General features: G+C 39.8%; 1 protein-coding gene and 1 long non-coding RNA gene across 9 annotated transcripts in view; both read right to left on the reverse strand.

Moving 5' to 3' along the window:
* Positions 1-412: 412 nt before the first annotated feature.
* Positions 413-3,671, reverse strand: LOC138913160 (uncharacterized). The gene is made up of 3 exons (XR_011418801.1): positions 2,643-3,671; positions 1,240-2,585; positions 413-1,183 (listed from the first exon to the last, which is right to left on the reverse strand). It is a non-coding gene; the product is annotated as an uncharacterized lncRNA (long non-coding RNA).
* Positions 3,672-4,889: 1,218 nt separating this feature from the next.
* LOC108064316 (calcium/calmodulin-dependent protein kinase kinase 1) overlaps positions 4,890-21,844 on the reverse strand; it is a 73,010-nt gene continuing 56,055 nt past the window's right edge. For all 8 annotated transcript variants that reach the window (XM_070214668.1, XM_070214667.1, XM_070214664.1 and 5 more), the window contains 4 exons: positions 5,907-6,094; positions 5,600-5,833; positions 5,252-5,541; positions 4,890-5,191 (listed from right to left, as the gene is read on the reverse strand). In XM_070214668.1, the coding sequence (XP_070070769.1) occupies positions 5,101-5,191; positions 5,252-5,541; positions 5,600-5,833; positions 5,907-6,094 (803 nt within the window). In that variant the 3' untranslated portion in view covers positions 4,890-5,100. The remainder of the gene's footprint in view (positions 5,192-5,251; positions 5,542-5,599; positions 5,834-5,906; positions 6,095-21,844) is intronic.

The following is a 21,844-nucleotide window of genomic DNA, read 5'->3' on the forward strand; positions in this document are numbered from 1 at the left end:
TGTGATATTACTTCACAAACTCATCACTGGCGCCGTCGACTCAGTTGATCTGTTAGCCACCCTCAATTGGAACGTTCCTTGCAGAGCTACTCGCAGATTCCGTCCATTAGCACTTCCTGTGTGCAGGTCAAACTACTCCCGTTTCGACCCCTTCCGAATCCTATGTGATAACTATAATGAACTTTATCACCTCATATCCTATGAGTGCTCTGCCAAGGCTAATTCGCTAAAAGTCATTGCGTTCCTTTCTACATCGACTTAATTAGTTCTCCTACTTATTGTTTTTTTTTACATTTATGATATTTTTATGCTATGTATATAATTTTAAGTCTTTTGAGCAGTACATTGCTTTAAATAAACAAATACAAAATACAATTATCTATCATTTGCCGTTTACAAAATTCAATTATCTTCACTGGTTCAAAAGTTATGATTTATTACCAAAAAAAAGTCAAAAGGCGCCACTGTGCGACGTCCGGCTACAGCGGCAATCCCATCACTGGCGGCTCTACTGCTGCATCAGAGCCTCCACATTCTCCCGACTGCATCGTGTTGCTGGAATCTGGGTCCACCACTTTCGAGACGGCCGCGTTGATCGACCGGTGCACTGCCGTCAGCACCATCGACAGCTCCCTGGCAACTGCATTCAAGGCGAAGAAGTCAGCTCGACGACAATCCGGTCAAGAACGGGCGGTTTCTATATCGACGTGCTCCTGAAGATCAGCTTAAGTCTACGCAATCTATGCGCTTAGTGATACTATGCGAGCCCAATTCGACGACATCCGTCTTGCCGATGACCAGTTCCATCGCCCAGCAACAGATTCGCTGGTGTTGGGCTCAGACTTATACCCTGACGTAATCCGGCCCGGGTTCCTAATTATACGTGATGGGCTGCCCGTCGCACAGAGCACGGTATTTGGACGGATCGTGTCTGGAGCATGCAGACACGCCTAAGGATTAATCCTTTGCTACGCTCGCCCTCGCAAGGGGAAGGAGAATTGTAGCGGTTGACTCAGGATGAGAAGCGGATATTTCGCGCACAATAAAAGTGTTCCCAGCGCGATACACCAGATTAGTTGTTAGCAGCGTTCCCTTCCTTCTACCCAGTTATGAGAACAGCGGTTGGAATCCTTTAGTGCCTTAGCTCTTTCGGCGATGGGGTGGGTCTGTGTGCGTTCTCTAACTGCCATACATACTTTAGTTTTTTAGGATTCCTACAGAAACAACTTTATTACTTACCGTTAAAAAGCAAAGAATGGGAAAAAAAAACCAAATTTAAATCTGCTACTGGCAGGTTTACGTTTTACAAGGTCTGAGATGATATTCGACACTTGCTTTCTCTACCCACCCAATCATAATCTTCTAGACTATTTGATGAAGGTACCCTAGAGATTATTCCGATTTTTTTTTTATTTAAGTTGCCATGTCAATTCAGGAATCAACACACCTTTATCAGTTCATGATTTTCAACGTGTTATTTATTTTTAATTACAAAGGGCTTTTGTTGGCTTAACATTGTTCTCCAAGGAGCTACGATTTCATTATATCCAAGTGGGTTTACTTGAGCAGTGTACACAGACACCGGGAAATGTGAAAAAGTGTACAAGTTTTTTTACGGATCTACAAATTATTTCGGTCGTCGTTAATTCCGAATTAGATTTCATTAATTGTTTATCGGCAACATTCTAACGTTCTATGTATAACTAATTATTCTTTTTAATAAATTCATTATTTTTCTATTACAAAAATAGGTTTGAACATTTGTGTTGTATGGTTGCTATGCAGTATTACGGTTTGTTGTTTTGGGTCATTATTTTTGGTGGGTTCGGAGTTATTAATATTGTGGAACCGAGAGAATTTTATGTATGTTTTTTCTTTTTATTCACTTGGCTTTTTGTATTTATTTCTTTTGGGAGTATAATAATTGCTAGGCCATAATCTATATGAGTTACAAGCGGTCACTAAGCTCTCGGTAGGCATATGCAAAACAGAACTTTAATAAGCATCCCGATCGGGGTTTAGACAAAGCAAGACATTCGAGAGATTGGATCGGCTTAAAAATAGATCACAATATAGGTGTGCAAGAGCACATAAGTATGACTCACTTTGTTAAACTTCCAGCGTTGAAAGGCCTTCCAGCGGGATAGTGATGAGACGGTGTTGGGGTTAGCTGTGGATTCTATTTTGGCAGGTACATTGATAAAGATTATATGGGTGAACGATGATTTGGATTCAGGGAGGGTCGGGTTCCACAAGTATTAACCACTCCTAATATATATTTTCTTTAGAAGGCTGCATAGAGTTCTAGAAGTTCCTAGTGTTGAGGGGTCTGTCACAATTCCTAGGTGGGTAGTCAATCGACTCGCTATGCTGCTTCAAATCTTGGTTCCTTCGGCGCGTTAAGAGGTGGGACGGTCGTGAATGCCTGTATTTGTTGGGGCCGGAGGAGACCTTCCAGACCCGTCAAAGCCAGGGAAATTCTCTCTCGCCGGACGATGAATACTGGCTCACGAGATGGTTGGCTTTGGCCTTCCAGCGTTGGCAAGCCGCGGAGTATGGGAGCTTGGGCAAGGGCAGCCCGTTAACTGCCAAGAAAGCTGATTTAATTTGGGGAACGGGTATACTTTAGAGGTGGCCAATACCTGTGATCTAAGAGGTTTTTCCAGGAAGTTAAAATTAAAGCAGCAGCGGAGGAGATTTTCCGGAAGGGTTTCCACTACCCACCACGTGTTTGGGCACCAAAGGTTATACCATTCACGAACGGATTGCAATCTGCCACATTCGATAGGAATATTCTCTTTCACCTTTGGTTGGGTTGGGATTTTTACAAATTAACCTCGTGGCATTTTTTAAGATCGCTTATACGATGATCTGATACGAATACTTTTGCGGGTCGTGAAAGAGACTGATTGCCACCGCGTGGACTTTTATATACCGAACATTTCCAGACATTCAAGCTTTTAGTTCTTGGAACGTCTTGGAAATATTGCACCAAGTTGGCGGCGCTGAACAATGCAGCTGATACTCAAAAGCTAAGGTAAGATAACCCCTCGCTGCCGCAAAGTATACTCTAAAAGGGGTCTAATACAATTATTGGTTTTGGGTTATTCTGGCTGCAAACTAATAGACGCACATTCAGTCCAGAATGACGACCATTACAGAAGGCTCGCACCTAAGCGGCGCTTTCCAGTTCCCTTTCAATTGGCCCTGGAGCCTTAACAGTCGAGTTCCTTCAGAGCGCTCGCATCTCGCTCTCTCGCACTGTTAAGTGTCTCCACTCCGCTCTCCAAGCCGCTCTTGAAACTTCCATCCCGCAGCTTTAAGGGGTTATATACCTTATTGAGCGAAAAAATTGAGGGAACTTTGGATTTTTTTTTTAGGTGTGTAGCAATTATTTTATGAAACTGAAGTTATTATTTATTGATAGTACATGTTTTTATCGAAACAACAAGCTTTTGATCTTGAAAATATATGAATAATTTACAAAGTTATGGCAATTCTCTCGGAACCCTTTTTTTTATAGCGGTTTGCGGTGACCACGATTGCACAAGAACTATTTGATCGATCTTCTTCATTTTTTTTTTTAATTTTTCGTAATGATTGTGCCGAGTTCGTGAACGATTATTTTCAAGAATATTTGCTTTTTTCTGGATACAGTAAAAATTTTTCCAAAAAGTTGATTTTTCAGGTATTAAAAATTTTATTAAAAAATTTTTTTCTGCTAACTTCGGCAAGCCGAAGTTTTAATACCCTTGCAGATTTTACGAATTAAAACTTGACTAGACTAGCAACATGCATTAATAAACAACAAAATATTTTATAATTGAAAAAATAAAATTTTAAAATTTTTCACCCTATTGTTCCTATGGGAGCTATAGGATATAGACGCCCGATCGGCACGCGCGTTTACCCTAATGAAGGTACGCACAAAAAAATACGATTTGGAAAGTTTCATGGGAATAGCTAATATTTTGCGCGAAATATCCTGAAAAACGTCAAATTTTGACCGATTTCACCCTATTGTTCCTATGGGAGCTATAAGATATAGACGTCCGATCGGCACGCGCTTTTACCCTGATCAAGGTACGCACAAAAAAATACGATTTGGAAAGATTCATGCCAATAGCTCTTACACTGAGCGAAATATCTTCATTTTTGTGAAAGCTATATCCGATTGTTCCTATGGGAGCTATAGGATATAGACGTCCGATCGGGTCGGCTTTCAAACTTGATCTGCGTACACATGTTTTAGGACGACTGTGAAAGTTTCAAGGCGCTAGCTTTTAAACTGAGCTCGCAAACGGTATTGAAACAGACGGACAGACGGACAGACGGACATGGCTATATCGACTCCCCTATTGATTTTGATCAAGAATATATATACTTTATGGGGTCGGAAACGTCTCCTTCACTGCGTAACAAACTTCTGACCAAAATTATAATACCCTCTGCAAGGGTATAAAAACTGAATCGTTCACGAACTCGGCACAATCATTACGAATAATTAAAAAAAAAATGAAGAAGATCGATCAAATAGTTCTTGTGCAATCGTGGTCACCGCAGAATTGCCATAACTTTGTAAATTATTCATATATTTTCAAGATCAAACGCTTGTTGTTTCGATAAAAACATGTACTATCAATAAATAATAACTTCAGTTTCATAAAATAATTGCTACACACCTAAAAAAAACCCAAAGTTCCCTCAATTTTTTCGCTCAAAAAGGTATATAACCCCTTAAGTTAGTTATAATTTACCAGTGTAAACGTCGAAGTGAAGTCAATAAATCGTGAAATATTATAACGTGAAATAACCAAGTTCGACCACCGTTTTTATTTACTGACTTATCTGGATTTACCAACACACACCCCTGCTAAAAAAGCCGTCTCTGATGGTAAGAAAATGATTGAATTATATTTATTTGTCAATACCTATCGACTAATCAAACATCATCGAAATGTATCACAAGCGTTTAGGAAAACAAACTTGATCATTGATTACTGATCCACAAGTTATCATGTTGTTTTGCTGAACGCCCATATTGTGTTTATTTGTAAATGTATATTTTACATTACGGAGGATGTGACTGTTTTCAGACCTCTAGCAATCTAAATTGCTATATGAATCTCCGTTACATTGACCTGAACAATGTTCCTTTAGGGATGGAAGGAGAGTATCCGCCGAGGGCTGCCTGGAAATAATTTTAATGCATGTTAAAAACAACCTCTTATTAAAATTAATGTTATAATACCTATCTGTTGACATGTGGTATGAGCCAGGTGCTGAGTTAGAGCGACCAGCTCGGACAAACCTTTCTATGCGCAAGCCACTTGGTGCAGATGATTTTCCAACGGATTCTTTTACAAATGGATTCCCAAAAGAATGCTTTTTCAACATTGTTTTAATCAAAATAAGAGTGTCTAATTTTGGAATGCTGCGAACGACAGAATTTATGTCTTCATCGTCCACTTGCACCAAACAACAATTTTCTTCTTCTGTCGGCAAAGGGAATTCCCCTTCAGAAGTGACCCATTTATTTGCCTAAAAATAAAAATTTGTATATTTATAATATTAAGTGCAAAATAGTTTTTTTAATTACCTTTAGCTGTGGTACTGTGATTCTGTGCCCAGCATCTTTTTCCAACATTTGAAATATGCAACTTTTCAAATTTTGAGTAGCTGAATGATTTTCTGGAAACACTACACAATCTCTTTTTATTTTTTCATACAGCAAGGGCACCGAATCAGCTAGGAACGGCACATTTCCAAAAATTAAAGAATATAGAGTTGCACCCAAAGCCCAGACATCTGCTGCTTTTCCACAGTATTTGTTCTAATAAAAAAAAAAATTAGTAATTTACAAAGATTTTTTTGAAACTAAAGGAAAGGAAAGTTAAAAGGTGTACCTGTCCAAGGACTAGAGTTTCAGGTGCTCTGAAGGCTGGAGTTCCAGCCGTTGACCCATTGCTTATTTTCGCATCTTCTCCGAGAAACTCGTTGCACACACCAAGATCTGCTATTTTGACATGGCCACATTCAGTTAATAACAAGTTTCCTGGCTTTATGTCGGCATGGATAATTTTTTGATGGTGTACTGTTAGTAAAAATTTCAGAATTATTCGTATTATTATTTTTATGAACTAATAAGCTAATTATCTTCGGCCAGCCAAAGGTAAGTTTCAGTTTTCGATGTATGTCCCCATAAACACTTATCAACATCAAAATCCCATAGGTAAAGCTAAAATAATTAAAACGACGTCCATCGATTTAAAAAAATTCGTTATCAGCGGTGGTAGATAATTAAAAGGAGTGTATGGAGAGTATATTTTGAAAGCTATTGGACATTTGGCTGCAATCCAAAAATCTTTCTGAGCTTATATCCATGGATTGAAAATAACAATTATTTCAAAATTTCCCGACAAAAAAATTATCTACTTACAAATGTGCTACAAAAAATCAAGAACACAATGGAGTTTTCCAAATCTGCCATGCTTTTTATTTTGTGGGTTTTATTTTTAAACCCGTTACTCGAAGAGTAAAAGGGTATATTGTATTCGTGCAAAAGTATGTAACAGCTAGAAGGAAGCGTTTCCGAACCCGAGTCGATCTAGCCATGTCCGCCTGTCCGTCTGTATGAACGCTGAGATCTTGGAAACTACAAAATCCAGAAGGTTGAGATTTCCCACACATATTCTTTGGCTTCCTACGCAGCGCAAGTTTATTTCAGCCGAGCGCCACGCCCCCTTTAACGCCCACAATCGCCCATTTACGATTTTAAAATGTGTCTTTACACCTTTACACGGTGAGAAATTAAATTTCAATTTATTTTTTAAAATGCTTCCCTTTAAAGATTTCCGAGAAGTATAAATGCAATTGTGTTGTGTATATTTATACCTATCGGAATGTAGAATACATTTTTCAAATCGGACCATTCATTAAAAAGTTATACGCAATCAAAAAAATTTTATATATCCATCTCCCTCGCACTCCCGTTAGCCGAGTGACGGGTATTAGATAATCAAATAAAAACACCTCTTAACGAGGTAAAAAACTAGTGACGACCGCACCTTCAACATACAAAAGTTCTGATATCAACATTTGTGACGAAAAATTATTACACTCGTCATTAAATAGACTTTCTAATATTTTCTCATTCGGCCCGCCCTAGCAAACTATTCCAACCTTTTTCCCTTCACAGGCATTTTCTATTGCAGCGTGCCGAATGAGAAAATATTAGAAAGTCTATTTAATGACGAGTGTAATAATTTTTCGTCACAAATGTTGATATCAGAACTTTTGTATGTTGAAGGTGCGGTCGTCACTAGTTTTTTACCTCGTTAAGAGGTGTTTTTATTTGATATCAGAAGTTTTTGTTTGTTTACTTTTGCTCTCATAGGAGCTAATATATACATTTAAATTTAAATTGGTCAATCATAATTTTTAAACTATTGTATTTTAACAAATTGAGTTAAAAAGGCGTTGAAGTATTTCAAAATACCTTTTAAACGAGGTATAGCACATGTCTGTACCTTTAGTAGTGTAGAACTTACAAACTAACGAAATTTAGCTATTTTTAGCTCTTTCCCGCTAAAGTAGCGGCTTTTTCCAAAAGTCGTAGAACAAAAGATTCCTATATGGAACTCTTAAGTGCAAATTTACAGATTCCATGACCCTAAAATACAGTTCGGATACCCTCCCACAAAATTCAATACTCAGGGAGCGTTAATTGTTCGAGCTGGCAAAAGTGGCTATTTTCGTATAAAAATAACTTTTAAACGTGACTTTTTACAGTAATGTGTTATATACCAAAATTTAAGGAATCTCAAGGGCTATACAGTTTAAGGTTTTAAAGAAAATCGTTAGAGCCGTTTTTGAGAAAAATAAAAAAAAGCTAAAAAAAAAGTTTTAAAAAATTGTCTTTTGTTCATATTTTTTTAACTATTACATTTACACAAATTGCATATAGAAGGCGTTTATAGCATTTCAAAATACCTTTCAAACGAGATGCAGCACAAGTCTGTAGCTTTAGTAGTATAGAAGTTACGGCTTTCCGAATTTTAGCTATTTATAGCTGTTTTCCCGCTAAACTAGCGAGTTTTTCCAAAAGTGGTAGAACAAAAGTTTTTTATATCGATGTGATGAACGTCATATCAAATTTTCAGAACTTAAAAAACATGTTTTGGACAAGTGGACAAGTGGACAAGTGGACAAGTGGACAAGTGGACAAACAGAATTAAATTTTCATTTTGGGAAGAAGAAGAAAATCTTATTTTGGCTATAACTTTTGAACGGAGCGTCGGATTTTGACAAATGACCCCTCATTCGACGGGTATTTTCAAAAGGAATACAAGTAAATCATTGCGAGGGGGCATTTATCCCCACCGGCCCCAACAGCTCCAAATTTCTAAATTTTTACTTTTTCACTTTCACCGCTCTCTCTCCCAATCCAATTGATTTTCTTAAAGTCTTGGTATGCAATCCTTTAAGTTTTTGCAATACCTTTCGATTGGTGTATTACTCATTACGATCTGACTATCACAGGAGATTTTCATTTCTTCGTGTATATATAGTAGTCGCCTTCGCACACTCTCCTGGTGCGCTTCGTCACTACATGGACTGCCGTCCATAGTGATCGGGACACGAAATCAATTGTAAAAATTATTTATTGTGTTTTATTATAAAACTCAGACACTAATCGTTATTGATGAGTAAACAAAATTGAGAACATCAATAACGATTACTGAGTTTTAGTTTATAAAACTCAATATATAACTCAATTTGCGTTTGCAACCATTGGATTGGGAACTTAAATATGGTTTAAATTGGTTCGTGTTTGTTTCGCCAATTAGTTTCAATAGTATAATACAAAAAATGTATTTTAACATAAAGCTATTTTAAAAATTGATTTAAGCTTGAAAATTGGCCTTTTTGTACAACTTTTTTGTGATCTTATAACTTTACGGCCAAATATCCTGGTGATAATTAAGAAAAACTTAAGTATTTAGAAAATTTCAGTTATGTGTCTATTTTCATCATTCGACATAAAGAATTCCCTGATAATTTAATCTGAAGAAATCGCTCATTAAACAATATCAGAATCATTTTACGTAAAGAATTTGTGGATTCTCTTGACCTGAAGAACTCGCAGATTATTTGACCTGAAGAATTCGTAAATCATTTGACCTGAAGAATTCGTGGATTATCTTGACCTGAAGAATACGCGGATTATTTGACATGAAGAAATCGTGAATCATTTGACCTGAAAAATTCGTGCATTATCTTGACTTGAAAAATCCGTGAATCATTTGACCTAAAGAATTTGGAATTCTCTTGACCTGAAGAATTGGCGGATTATTCGACATAAATAGTATCAAAATCATTTGAAGCGAAGAAGTCGTCAATTCTCTTGACTTGAAGATTTCTCGGATTATTTTACCTAAAGAATTCGTGGATTATTCGACATAAGCAATATCAAAATCATTTGACGAGTCGTTTTGGGAAAAAAATTCGAAAGCTCCGAGATATTTGGAACGCCGAAGAGGGGTCCCGCCTGGTTATCCTGTTATTACTACCAGCGGGGATGATCCCCACTATGGAAGCAGTAATTCAATATCAGCGCCATAAGCACAGCGCTTCATGTTTAAGGGAAGTCTGCCCTTTTAATATGCCATACCCAGCAATACCTGAAACTCCGGTTTTGGATTCATTTGAAGAAAATGAGAACAACGTAGAAGAACATAAAGACATATTTAAGCAAGAGAGAACGCTATAGTCGGGTTGGTGTCCCGACTATTTAATACCCGTCACTCAGCTAAAGGGACTGCGATCGCTGTACTCGGGTTCGTGTCCCGACTATAATCGTAGCTCAGCTAAAGGGAGTGCGAGGGAGATAGATATATGTAGATATTTTAATTGCGTATAACTTTTTAATGATTTCGATAGGTATAAATATACACAACAAAATTGCATTTATACTTCTCGGAAATCTTTAAAGATGTGGGCGCAGGACACATTTTAAAACCGTTAGTGGGCAATTGTGGACGTTAGAGGGCGTGGCGCTCGAGTGAAATAAACTTGCGCTGCGTAGGAGGCCCAAGAATATGTGTGGAAAATCTTAACCTTCTAGCTTTTGTAGTTTCCGAGATCTTAGCGTTCATACGGACAGACAGACGGACATGGCTAGATCGACTCGGCTAGTGACCCTAATCAAGAATATATATACTTTATGGGATCGGAAACGCTTCCTTCTAGCTGTTACATACTTTTGTTGAATATTTTTTTTAGTCGTACTATTTAAAACCCGTTTTGAAAAATTAAAAAAGTTAAAAAATGTGACTAGAGTGACTAGTTAAAACTTGTTTGTGTTAGTGGTGCTATTATTTTTTTCGCAGCTGTATGTCGGAACGAGCCGGATCGGACCACTATATCTTATGGCTCTCATAGGAATATTCGAACATTATACGTTTTTTGTTATGAAGCAGGCATTTTAATTTCTGACATTTTAAAAACCAAATCTAAACAAGAAAGGAAGCTAGCTTCGGAAAGTCGAAGCTTATATACCCTTGCAGATCAGTCTAATTATTTACACATCGCAAAAATGTTAAATTTCCTATTATTTCACATACATTTTTCGATCGTTTCTATGGCAGCTTTATGATAGTTCGATCTTTTTTAAATTTAAATCGAAATTCGGAAATATTTTAAAATAAATAAAATTAATCAACAACGATATAATTTTTTTCCGATTCATTTCCATTTAATTCTTTTTATTTTTATACCCGTTACTCGTAGAGTAAAAGGGTATACTAGATTCGTGCAAAAGTATGTAACAGCTAGAAGGAAGCGTTTCCGACCCCATAAAGTATATATATTCTTGATCAGGGTCACTAGCCGAGTCGATCTAGCCATGTCCGTCTGTCCGTCTGTCTGTCTGTCCGTCTGTCCGTCTGTCCGTCTGTCCGTCTGTCCGTCTGTATGAACGCTGAGATCTCAGAAACTACAAAAGCTAGAAGGTTGAGATTTCCCACACATATTCTTTGGCTTCCTACGCAGCGCAAGTTTATTTTAGCCGAGCGCCACGCCCCCTCTAACGCCCACAATCGCCCACTAACGATTTTAAAATGGGTCCTGCGCCCACATCTTTAAAGATTTCCGAGAAGTATAAATGCAATTTTGTTGTGTACATTTATACCTATCGAAATGTAGAAGACATTTTTCAAATCGGACCATTCATTAAAAAGTTATACGCAATCAAAAATTATATATCTATCTCCCTCGCACTCCCTTTAGCTGAGTTACGATTATTAGTCGAGACATCAACCCGAGTACAGCATTCGCACTCCCTTTAGCTGAGTGAAGGGTATTAGATAGTCGGGACACCAACCCGACTATAGCGTTCTCTCTTGTTTTAAATATTTAATTCGAAATTCAGATATATTTAAAAAATAGTATTCCCAAGAGTAGAAGGTAGTATTAAAAAAAAAACACCAAAGCTAAAAATTTTTTTACGTTTTTTTTCCGATCCTTCCTATGGGAGCTGTAAGATATAGTTGTCCGATCCGGTCGGTTCCGACATATATACTACCTGCAATAGGAAGAAGACTTTTGGGAAAGTTTCATTCCGGTAGCTCAAAAACTGAGAGACTAGTTTGCGTAGAAACAGACAGACGGACATGGATAGATCGCCTCGCTCAGTGATGCTGATCAAAAATGTATATACTTTATGTGGTCGGAAACGTCTCCTTTACTGCGTTGCAAACTTCTGACTGAAATCATAATACCCTCTGCAAGGGTATAAAATTGCCAATATACATCTGATATACCTGAACAGGACCCCTCGAGATAAAACGCTTAAAGAAGTCATGTATGTATTTGAACTTTCTTGTTTTTTACTCAGAAAACTCAAGTCTAAAATTATATGTTTTATGTTCATTTAGGTTTGTGGTTACCAAAAATATAGTTAATTATTTATTTATTTATTTAATATATAAAGCTATGAACAGCTCATTGGACTTAAAAAATATACAAGAAATTTTCAATATGATTGATTATTTGCGGAAGACAGGAACGCAGTGACTCTGGTTGAATTTACATCGTAGGAACACTCATAGGATAATAAGTGGTACAATTCATTATAGTTGTCGCATAAAACTCGGAATGGGTCAAAACGGGAGTAGTTTGACCTGGCAATTTCCAGTGCTAATGGCCGAAATCGACGAGTTGGTCTAGAAGGAACGTTCCAATTTATGGACGTTATCAGGTGAAGTGAGTCCACACCTCCAGTAAGGAGCTTGTGAAGGAAGATCACGCCAGTACATATTCGACGATGCTTTAAAGTTGGCAGATTCAAAAGTCGCAGCCTGTCTTTGTAGGAAGGTAGTCGGCTTCCAGAGTCCCAGTTCAAACCACGTAAGGCAAATAGGAGAAACTGCTTCTGAACGGACTCAATCATGTCTTGATAGTGCTCATACTGTGGAGACCATACGCATGAGCAGTATTCCAGCGTTGGACGAACTAAGGAAACATACACAAGCTTTGTGATATACGGATCATCGAATTCCTTGGACCAGCGTTTGATGAAAGCTAATAAGGCCTTAGCTTTATTGGAGATAGTGCTGACATGGCGATTGAAGCATATCTTATGGTCAAATAGGACAAATAGGACTCCAAGATCTAGGACGGTTTCAATGCGTTCTAGCGCTGATTGGCCAATGGAGTATGTACGCACAGCTGGATTGGAACGAAAAAATGTCATGGATTTACATTTATCTGGATTAAGCAGTAGCTTATTGACTTGGCACCAGGATTGAAGGTTATTTAAGTCAAGCTGGAGCTGCATGTGGGAACCAGGCGATGTCATATGCATACACAACTTGACATCATCCGCATACATAAAAACATTGGAGGCCACGATAATTTGAGGAAGATCATTAATAAATAGACCAAATAGCAAAGGACCAAGATGGCTACCTTGAGGTACTCCGGAGCTTACAGATACAATTTTTGAAAGTACATTATTAAATTGTACCTTTTGGGAACGGCCTGTAAGGTATGACTGAATCCACATCAAAAGAGTTAGTGGGAAACCATGAAGGCGCAGCTTGTGGATAAGAAGCTCATGGCACACTGAATCAAACGCTTTGCTAAAATCAGTAAAAATTACATCCGTTTGATTGGAGGATAGGAAGCCTTTATTAATGTAGGTCGTAAATTCCAGCAGGTTAGTTGTAGTTGAACGACATTTTGTGAAACCATGTTGATTCGGAGATAATAAGGAGCGACACTGAATGTAGTTAGTATGAGATATTTGCACACCAAAAACTTATCGACCCATTTTAACTGTGTGTGTCCTTTTATATTTAATATTGTCTATTAATGTTATTATCAGAGCATGTAAAAAACAGTTGATCGATTTTTCGTTTGCTGTCTCGGTCTGAAGGCCAAGACAACCAGCCGCGGCACGTGGTCTAGATCCTTTGCCGAAGTGGTGAAGGATCGGAAGATCATCGGCGTCATCGACCAGAACGATGAAGGCGGCAGGATCCCAAGGAACCAGTGGGGTCAGGTTAGGCGGGCACTTGCGACGGTGGCCTTGAAAGTGCTGGACGAAAACCCAGGACCACCACCTGACTGCACAGATGCAGGGTGGTACCAGGGCAACGTAAAGTTGATCGCCTGTGAGGACGAGAGATCGGCAGCGCTCTACAAAGCTGCCATTACCAAAGTTGGCGAGGTCTACCCCGGGGCCAAGCTAGCCGTCTGCGAGGCAGCGGATATCCCGTCCAGACCAAGGGCGAGGGTGTGGTTGCCGTCTGAACCCTCTGAGCCAGAGGCTATTCTTAGCCTCTTGACAGGGTTCAACCCCAAGCTCCCAACAGAAGGTTGGAAGGTGGTGAAGGTTGAGAAGACTGAACGCGTCACCATGAACGTAGTGATTCTACTCAACCAGGCATGCCTGGAACCCCTGGCAGCATCACAGAACCGTGTCAACTACGGTTTCGACAAGGCGACACTCCGAATATACGACACGGACAAGCTAGCGGCAGACAATCTGGCTGCATGTGCGTCCTACGAACCCCCAAGCGACGACGAGATGGAGCATGAGGAGTCACTCCACACAGGGTACGTGTCGACCGATTCGGAGCTCACAGAGTCTCTGAAGCAGTTGAGCACCCGCAGTGTGCTCCAGGACATTGTGGAGGAAGTAGAGGGTACCCAGCCCGAGCCCAACCCGCAAAATGGTGCAGTATCTACAGATTAATCTGCACCACAGCAAGGCAGCATCTGCTGCCCTCCTCACCCGCCTGGCAACGGGCAAAATAGACATAGTCCTCATCCAAGAGCCATGGATTGTTGGTGACAACATCTGTGGCTTATCAACCCCCACATACAAGCTTTTTCACATTAAGGGTAAGGGTAAACCTAGGACCTGCATTCTCACTAAGACACACTTTAATACATTTCTAATCCCACAGTTTAGCGAAGGCGACCTTACCACGGTCAGGCTGGAGCTAAACTCACACACTCATCACACCATATCATCGTTTTACCTGGCTCATGACCAAGAGCCACTACCAAACATCATAACACAACAACTCATACAAACATACTCATCTAAGGAACTCATCCTGGGTGGAGACGCCAACTCACACCACACACAATGGGGAAGTACAAATACGAACGAAAGGGGTGAGTTACTTTATGACTATCTCCTTCAATCCAACTTATTCATCTGCAACAAAGGTAATGACCCTACTTTCATCACTAGAAATAGGAGGGAAGTTTTAGACATTACCCTGATATCCGACACCCTACTCAACCATCTTGAAGAGTGGAAAGTGGGAGCCGAACACTCCTTCTCCGACCACCGGTATGTAGAATTTACAATATCTCTAGAATGCCCTCCCCCCGAGAGCATAAGAAATCTAAGACGCACTAACTGGGGGTACTACAAAAAACTCCTCGATAGAAACCTAAATACTCCACCGACTCGCGTACTCGACAGTCATGAACTAGAAAACCTAGTCAATACTTTTACTGACATCTGTGGGGAGGCCATTAAAAAGGCCTGCCCAAGCAGAACAGTCAAAACAAAACACAAACCGCCTTGGTGGAACACTACCCTAGCGGCCCTTAAAAGCGACTGCAGAAGTCATTTTAACAGAGCTAAATATAGCAACAGCGAGGCTTCCTGGAACACGTACCATACGAAGCTAAGCCATTACAAAAAGGAAATTAGAGCTTCAAAGCGAAGAGAATGGGCCAACTTCTGCAGTAGCATAGAATCTACAGCGGAAGCGTCCAGGCTCAGAAGAATCTTGGCAAAATCTCCAGTAACCGTTGGATACCTAAAAACCAATGAAGACACCTGGACGGGAAACAGCCAGGAAACTTTAGAACTCCTGCTAGACACCCACTTCCCTAATAACACACAAGCAGTAGAGGACCTCCATTTAGTGGAAAGCCTCGACGAACAGAGCATAGACAACATTTCAAACCCTGAACGCATCAAATGGGCGATTAACTCGTTTAAGCCCTTCAAATCACCTGGCCCTGACAGCTTTTTCCCTGCACAACTTCAACGAACAATAGATACTACCCTTCCATGGCTGACGGTCATATTCCACGGCTGTCTGGCACTGAATCACATACCATCCAGATGGCTGGACATTAAAGTAATATTTATACCAAAGGCCGGCAAGCCCTCTCACACCTCTCCAAAGGACTTCCGTCCAATAAGCCTCTCCTCCTTCTTGTTAAAGACCCTGGAAAGGCTAATTGACACACACATCAGACGAACTATCAACCCTAGTTTACTCTCAAATGCACAACATGCGTACCGTAAAGGCAGATCAACAGATACTGCCCTTCACTCCCTAGTATCGTATATAGAGAGAGGGTTCCATAACAAGGAATACTCCCTGGCAGCCTTTCTAGACATAGAAGGCGCTTTCAACAATGTCACCCCAACGGCTATCACTGGCACTATGACGGAACTAGGCATTGAGCGTCCTATAGTGGGACTCATTCACACCATACTCACCAGTAGGGTAGTGTACTCCACTATGGGATCAGCACACTCGACTAGAAACGTTAGTAGAGGAACACCGCAAGGCGGTGTACTTTCCCCTCTGCTATGGGTTATAGTTGTTAATAAACTTCTATTACTTCTAGAGGAAGCGGGAACAAAAGTGGTGGCCTATGCGGACGACGTGGTTATCCTAATGCAAGGAAAATTTCCTCAAACGCTATGCAACCTGATGGAGACAGCCCTATCCTCACTCTCAAGGTGGACAGCGTGCTGCGGACTGGGTGTCAACCCAGAAAAGACAGAATTAGTTCTATTTACAAGGAAGTATAAGATACCAAGTCTAACTCTCCCAAAACTACTCCACCTCCCTCACCGTCAACATATACACGGATGGCTCCAAGCTTAACTTGCAAACAGGAGGGGGAGTTTTCTCGCCTGAACTGGACATAAAAGTCTCCTTTCGACTACCAGATCACTGTAGTGTCTTCCAAGCTGAAGTGATGGCAATCCAGGAAGCCATGTCTTACCTGGATACAACAAAACACTGCAACACAGACATCTTCATATTTTCGGACAGTCAAGCAGCCCTCAGGGCCCTCGACTCCTACTCAACCAACTCACTTACTATCTCTGAATGCCGCAAATCTCTGAACGAGATGGCCACTTATCTCAGAATCAGCCTCATTTGGGTGCCTGGACACCGTAACATTGAAGGCAACTGCATAGCGGACGAACTAGCAAGACAAGGAACAACCACCGACATCCTTCGCGATAAGGACACGGTGGGCATGCCCATAGCTACCTGCAAGCTTCTCCTCAAGCAAAGATTGTACACCCTCTCCAACAACCGTTGGAATACGATCCCAACATGCCACACCTCCAGGCTTACCTGGGGTAACTATAATCCGAAAAGAACCAAAACCCTCTTACAATGTAACAGGGCAGACATTTCCACCTTAATTAATGCCCTCACGGGCCACTGTCTTTTAGGGACACACGCGCGCAGGCTAGGACTCAGCAGCTACGACTACTGTCGCAGCTGCAAACAGATAGAAGAAGAGGAGAACATTGAACACCTCCTGTGCTTCTGCCCAGCACACAACCTCAAACGTTTTCAAACACTAGGAAGCTACACGCTTCCAAACCTTGCAGCCATACAAGGCACCAGCATACCCAAACTGCTTTGTTTTCTGAAAAGAACCAACTGGTTCGAGAAACCCAATAACCCATGAGCTAGGGAAATGGATCTTTTCTGAGATCATATGGTATCACAAGGGGCCCATGGCGGCCTAAGTGAGGGGATTAGTTTATAATCCCCAACCATGCTCACCTAACCTAACCTAACCTAAGCCATATTGGCGAACATACTTATGGTCTAAAATGACGTTTGACCCCCCCAAACGCGAATGAAAAATACTGTTTTTTTGAGAAAAATATCATAGTAGTCAGCACAGATATATTACTGAATATCAATTTCAAATTTTTATTTCAAAATTAGTAATACATCTGAGCTGACTACTATGATATTTTCCTCAAAAAAAGCTCAGGAGCCAACAAGAATTATGTATAGAACAATATACTATTTTTTTATAAAGATTAAAAATGCCGATTTGCAGAAAACCGCGAATGAAATATTTTTTTTTAAGTTTGGACTGTATTTTGCATTGCAACCATTATGGCTGTTATTTTCATCTGAAAGCTTGGCAAAAATAATAATTTGTGAGTATTTTTATACCCTTGTAGAGGGTATTATGATTTCAGTCAGAAGTTTGCAACGCAGTGAAGGAGACATTTCCGACCCCATAAAGTATATATATTCTTGATCAGCATCACTAGACAAGTCGATCTAGCCATGTCCGTCTGTCCGTCCGTCTGTCCGTCCGTTTCTACGCAAACTAGTCTCTCAGTTTTAAAGCTATCGGGATGAAACTTTCGTAAAAGTCGTATTTCTATTGCAGGTAGTATATATGTCGGAACCGACCGGATCGGACAAATATATCTTATAGCTCCCATAGGAAGGATAAAAAAAAAAAACGTAAAAAAATTCTAGCTCCGGTATTTTTTGAAATTTTACCTTCTACTCTTGGGAATATTTTTTTTTTCTGAATTTCGGTTTTTTTGTTTTTTAAATCGGATCACTATATCATTTAGCTGCCATAGGAACGGTCGAAAAATTAAATGGAAATTAATGGGAAAAAAATTATATCTTTGTTAGTTTTTATTACATTTCCTTCTACTCTGGGATATGACTTTTTTGAAATATTTCCGAATTTCGGTTTTAATTTTTAAAAGATCGAACTACTATATCATATAGCTGTGATAGAAACGATCGAAAAATTAATGCGAAATAATAAGAAATTTAACATTTTTGCGATTTGTAAATTAATAGAATGATCTGCAAGGGTATATAAGCTTCGGCTTGCCGAATCTAGCTTCCTTTCTTGTTTCATTAAAAATATAATTTTAAATACTCAAAACCAAAACAAATACAAACAAGGAAAATAAAACCATTTAATACGAGTTTTAAATATAGGGGAGAGTGGGGGAATTTCGTCAGCATTTTTTCAAAGCTATTTTTTGCCCATCTTGAGACACGTTATCATATTTCTATTTTTATTGTTGAATGCGGTTAGCACCAAGCTTTAAAATGTGATATTCCCCTATTTTTTTAATTACCTTGGTGATTTATAAAAAAATAAAATGTAAAACCAATATACTGGGGCAATCTCGCCACACAGGGGGGTAAAATCACCACACCACCGGGGCAATTTCGTCACCTGAAAAATGTAGGGAGTTTAACGCCTGTAAATATGCTACACTGATCAAGCGTACCATTTTTGTTGACGTCCCATATTTGTTGCTGCTGCCGGTAGTCTGTTCGTTAGCCAGCTCGTCAAATATAAAAATATGTATTTAAAGTAGGTGCGAATTTACCCTTAGCGTAGGGTGGCGAAATTTCCCCAGATAGTACTTTTTTAGAAATAATTATTTTTCTTCCGAAATTAGGCGCGAAGTTAAAAATCACTGACGCCGAAATGCACATTATAGCACTGTGTATTATATAAAAAATCGTGTATCTTATTCCTTTTGAATTGTGGCATACAGAAAAAATTTCGTCGAGAACTAAATGTAGCTTTTGAACTGTTAAAACACATTTAATATTATAGCTTAATTATCTTGGCCTTCTGTGAAATACAAATGCATTGGTTGTGTCTGGCCGTCTTGAAGGACTAAAACAAAAAAATTATATATTTTTAGGACTTATGGATTCCGAGATATTGCAGGTGACGAAATTGCCCCTGTGACGAAATTCCCCCACTCTCCCCTACTATTAAGGACTGATTTCTTGACTGTCAGTAAATATTTATTTAAAAATAATTGTGAAGAAAAATGGGTTCGCTTACACCAGTTTACAAAATAAAATCGACTTCTTTGTCATTGTTGGGGCGGGGGTGGCTTTTTGGCGTGAGCATTCTCCTCCTCCCCTTGCGAGGACATCCGTAGCAAGAACCTCCTTATGTAGCAGAGTGTGGTGGCCCTTTCCACACTTGTGGCAGTGGTCACACAAAATGTATCTGTTGATTTTGACGGATTTTTTTTCAGCAAATGAGTACGTTGCTTTTCAAGTGCCTTTAAGTGCCATCCCCAAATCACTTCTTTTCTTAAAAATAAATTTTGTTGATCAATTTACTAAAAGCGTATACCGCCGACTCTATGCGGTTTTGCCTAAGTTTTCGGTAATTTAAGTTTTAATTGAAGGATTAACTCGAAGTCGAGCTATTTTGATGAGCTTTGCTAAGAGAGCCCAAAAGTATGCCGTACTTTTTTTCTTCAGGTTTTAGTAAACATTTTGCGAACCAAAAATTTTATTTTAGTGTAACTAACATCTAAAATCTACCTTTAACGTACTCTAATCGATCATGGTATTTTCGAAATCTATATAGTTTAGATCCGGAAACTATTAAACAGAAAATTACAGCGCAGAGGCGAAATGCCCGGTAGAGGGCTTTAGGGATTTAAGGGGGGACTTAAATATGCCCAAAGGTATGCAGCATTTCTTGTACTTTTTTTAGATGAGAACTGAAATATCTAATCTGAACTATGCAAGTATAAATGTAGCATACTTTTGTGATGACTTGAAAATATGTCAAATAAACATTAAACAAATTAAAAAACCATATTTTTAAAACAATTTTTTTTGTAATAATTTGATTATAAAAATCTTAAGGGAAAACAATAAAAAAATATACATTTTTTTTTAATCGATTGTTTGACAAAAGTTGATGTTGGAGCCTCCGAAAGTTGCAGTTTTTAACGGTTCATAAATCTTAAACGAGATAATATTTTTTAGTGATGTTAATTTTTTTATTTTGTTTTATCTCATACTTTATCGTAAATGAAAATGGATTGAACACCGAAAAGTACGTAAAATTTTCCGAATTTGGTTTGGATTATCTTAATCATATAAAATTTCAAGAAATTTTACTGTTACTTTGTTGAAAAAATCAATCTTTTAAGAAAAAAACGCAACAAACTACATCCTTCTAACTGTCCTAGGAAAGAAATTACAGATTTTTGGACAAAAAATAAACTTTCTGGCCCAGTGTGCGGCGCAACGGCCTAAAATAACTAAAAGTGTGACTTGTTTAGTGCGGGACATCACAGGTTGCAGGTACGTACCACAGACGCGACGGGAAGGTTCTATCCAGCCAACAAAACACACTGCTACGCTTGCAACAGACGGCCAAGCTTGGTGGACAGAAGGGTGGATCCTCTCTCTGCCGCACGCACACAGCAACGATCCACTCCAGAGCGTCGCATATTTTTGGCGTTTCTCTCAGCTTCCACAAGCCGCACACGCGCGTTTTTCCGGCACAACCAAACAACAGCGATCAGCTGATCGCAGTGTTATACAGCGCCGAGCTTAACAATAAGCTTTCCCAATTGAGTTTTACAGCGGCTGCTGGAAACATAAACACTAACTAAACATTAAACCCAACGTAACCACCTTCGACACTGCCTCCAGGGGTGGGTGAGCAAAAAGCCAAGTTACCGGCCAATTCACAACCCCACCGCGATAGCGGCGCCAGCTCGAGTCGGAGCGGTATAGCTCCCATCAGGCATAAACCAGGGGAAATCCCGGTTCACCGAGCGACCTCTGACAGGTGCAGGCGATGGACACGGAGAAAAAGTCCAGACATGACGAGACCCAGGCTTTTGCAGAGCTGTTAAAGAAGTTTCAAATGATTAAACAGAAGGTGCCGCGGTTTCCTACGAGGTTAGAGCAGACCTCCGAGGCTCACCCATTGTCAGCACCTCCCAAAGTAACCGGGACAATGTTCAACTTCCGCAGTAATGAAGATGAACAAACCACGCCGAAGAGAAGTCGGGAACCAACCAGCTCTGAAGAGGCGATCAATGGAGCCCATAACAAGCAGCGGGTCCAGAAAAACGCCGCAGCCCTCACCGATGAACTGGGCAAAATGCTCGACGAAATGATCGCGAAATTCACGGACACAAAGAGTAAGAACAAGAAGGTCGTCACGATCAACTCACTGAGGTCCATGAAAAAGCTGCAAAGCGAAAAGTCAGGTCGGGAGTCTACTTGACCTTCGCTAGCCCAGAACTGGCACGTAATTGCGCATCTACACGCTCAGCGACCACGCGCTGACAAGCCCCAGATTGGCCTCCCCAAGCTGTCACCTAACGTCCTACAAAGCCAACACCCTAGACCAGTTCCGTGGTGGAACAAGGAGATAGACAGAGCGAGAAGAGACTGCCTAGCGGCTCGACGCAGGAGTCAGAGAAGCAGAG

Source organism: Drosophila takahashii, chromosome 3L (genome assembly GCF_030179915.1).
Source record: "Drosophila takahashii strain IR98-3 E-12201 chromosome 3L, DtakHiC1v2, whole genome shotgun sequence".
In the NCBI taxonomy this organism is placed as follows: domain Eukaryota; kingdom Metazoa; phylum Arthropoda; class Insecta; order Diptera; family Drosophilidae; genus Drosophila; species Drosophila takahashii.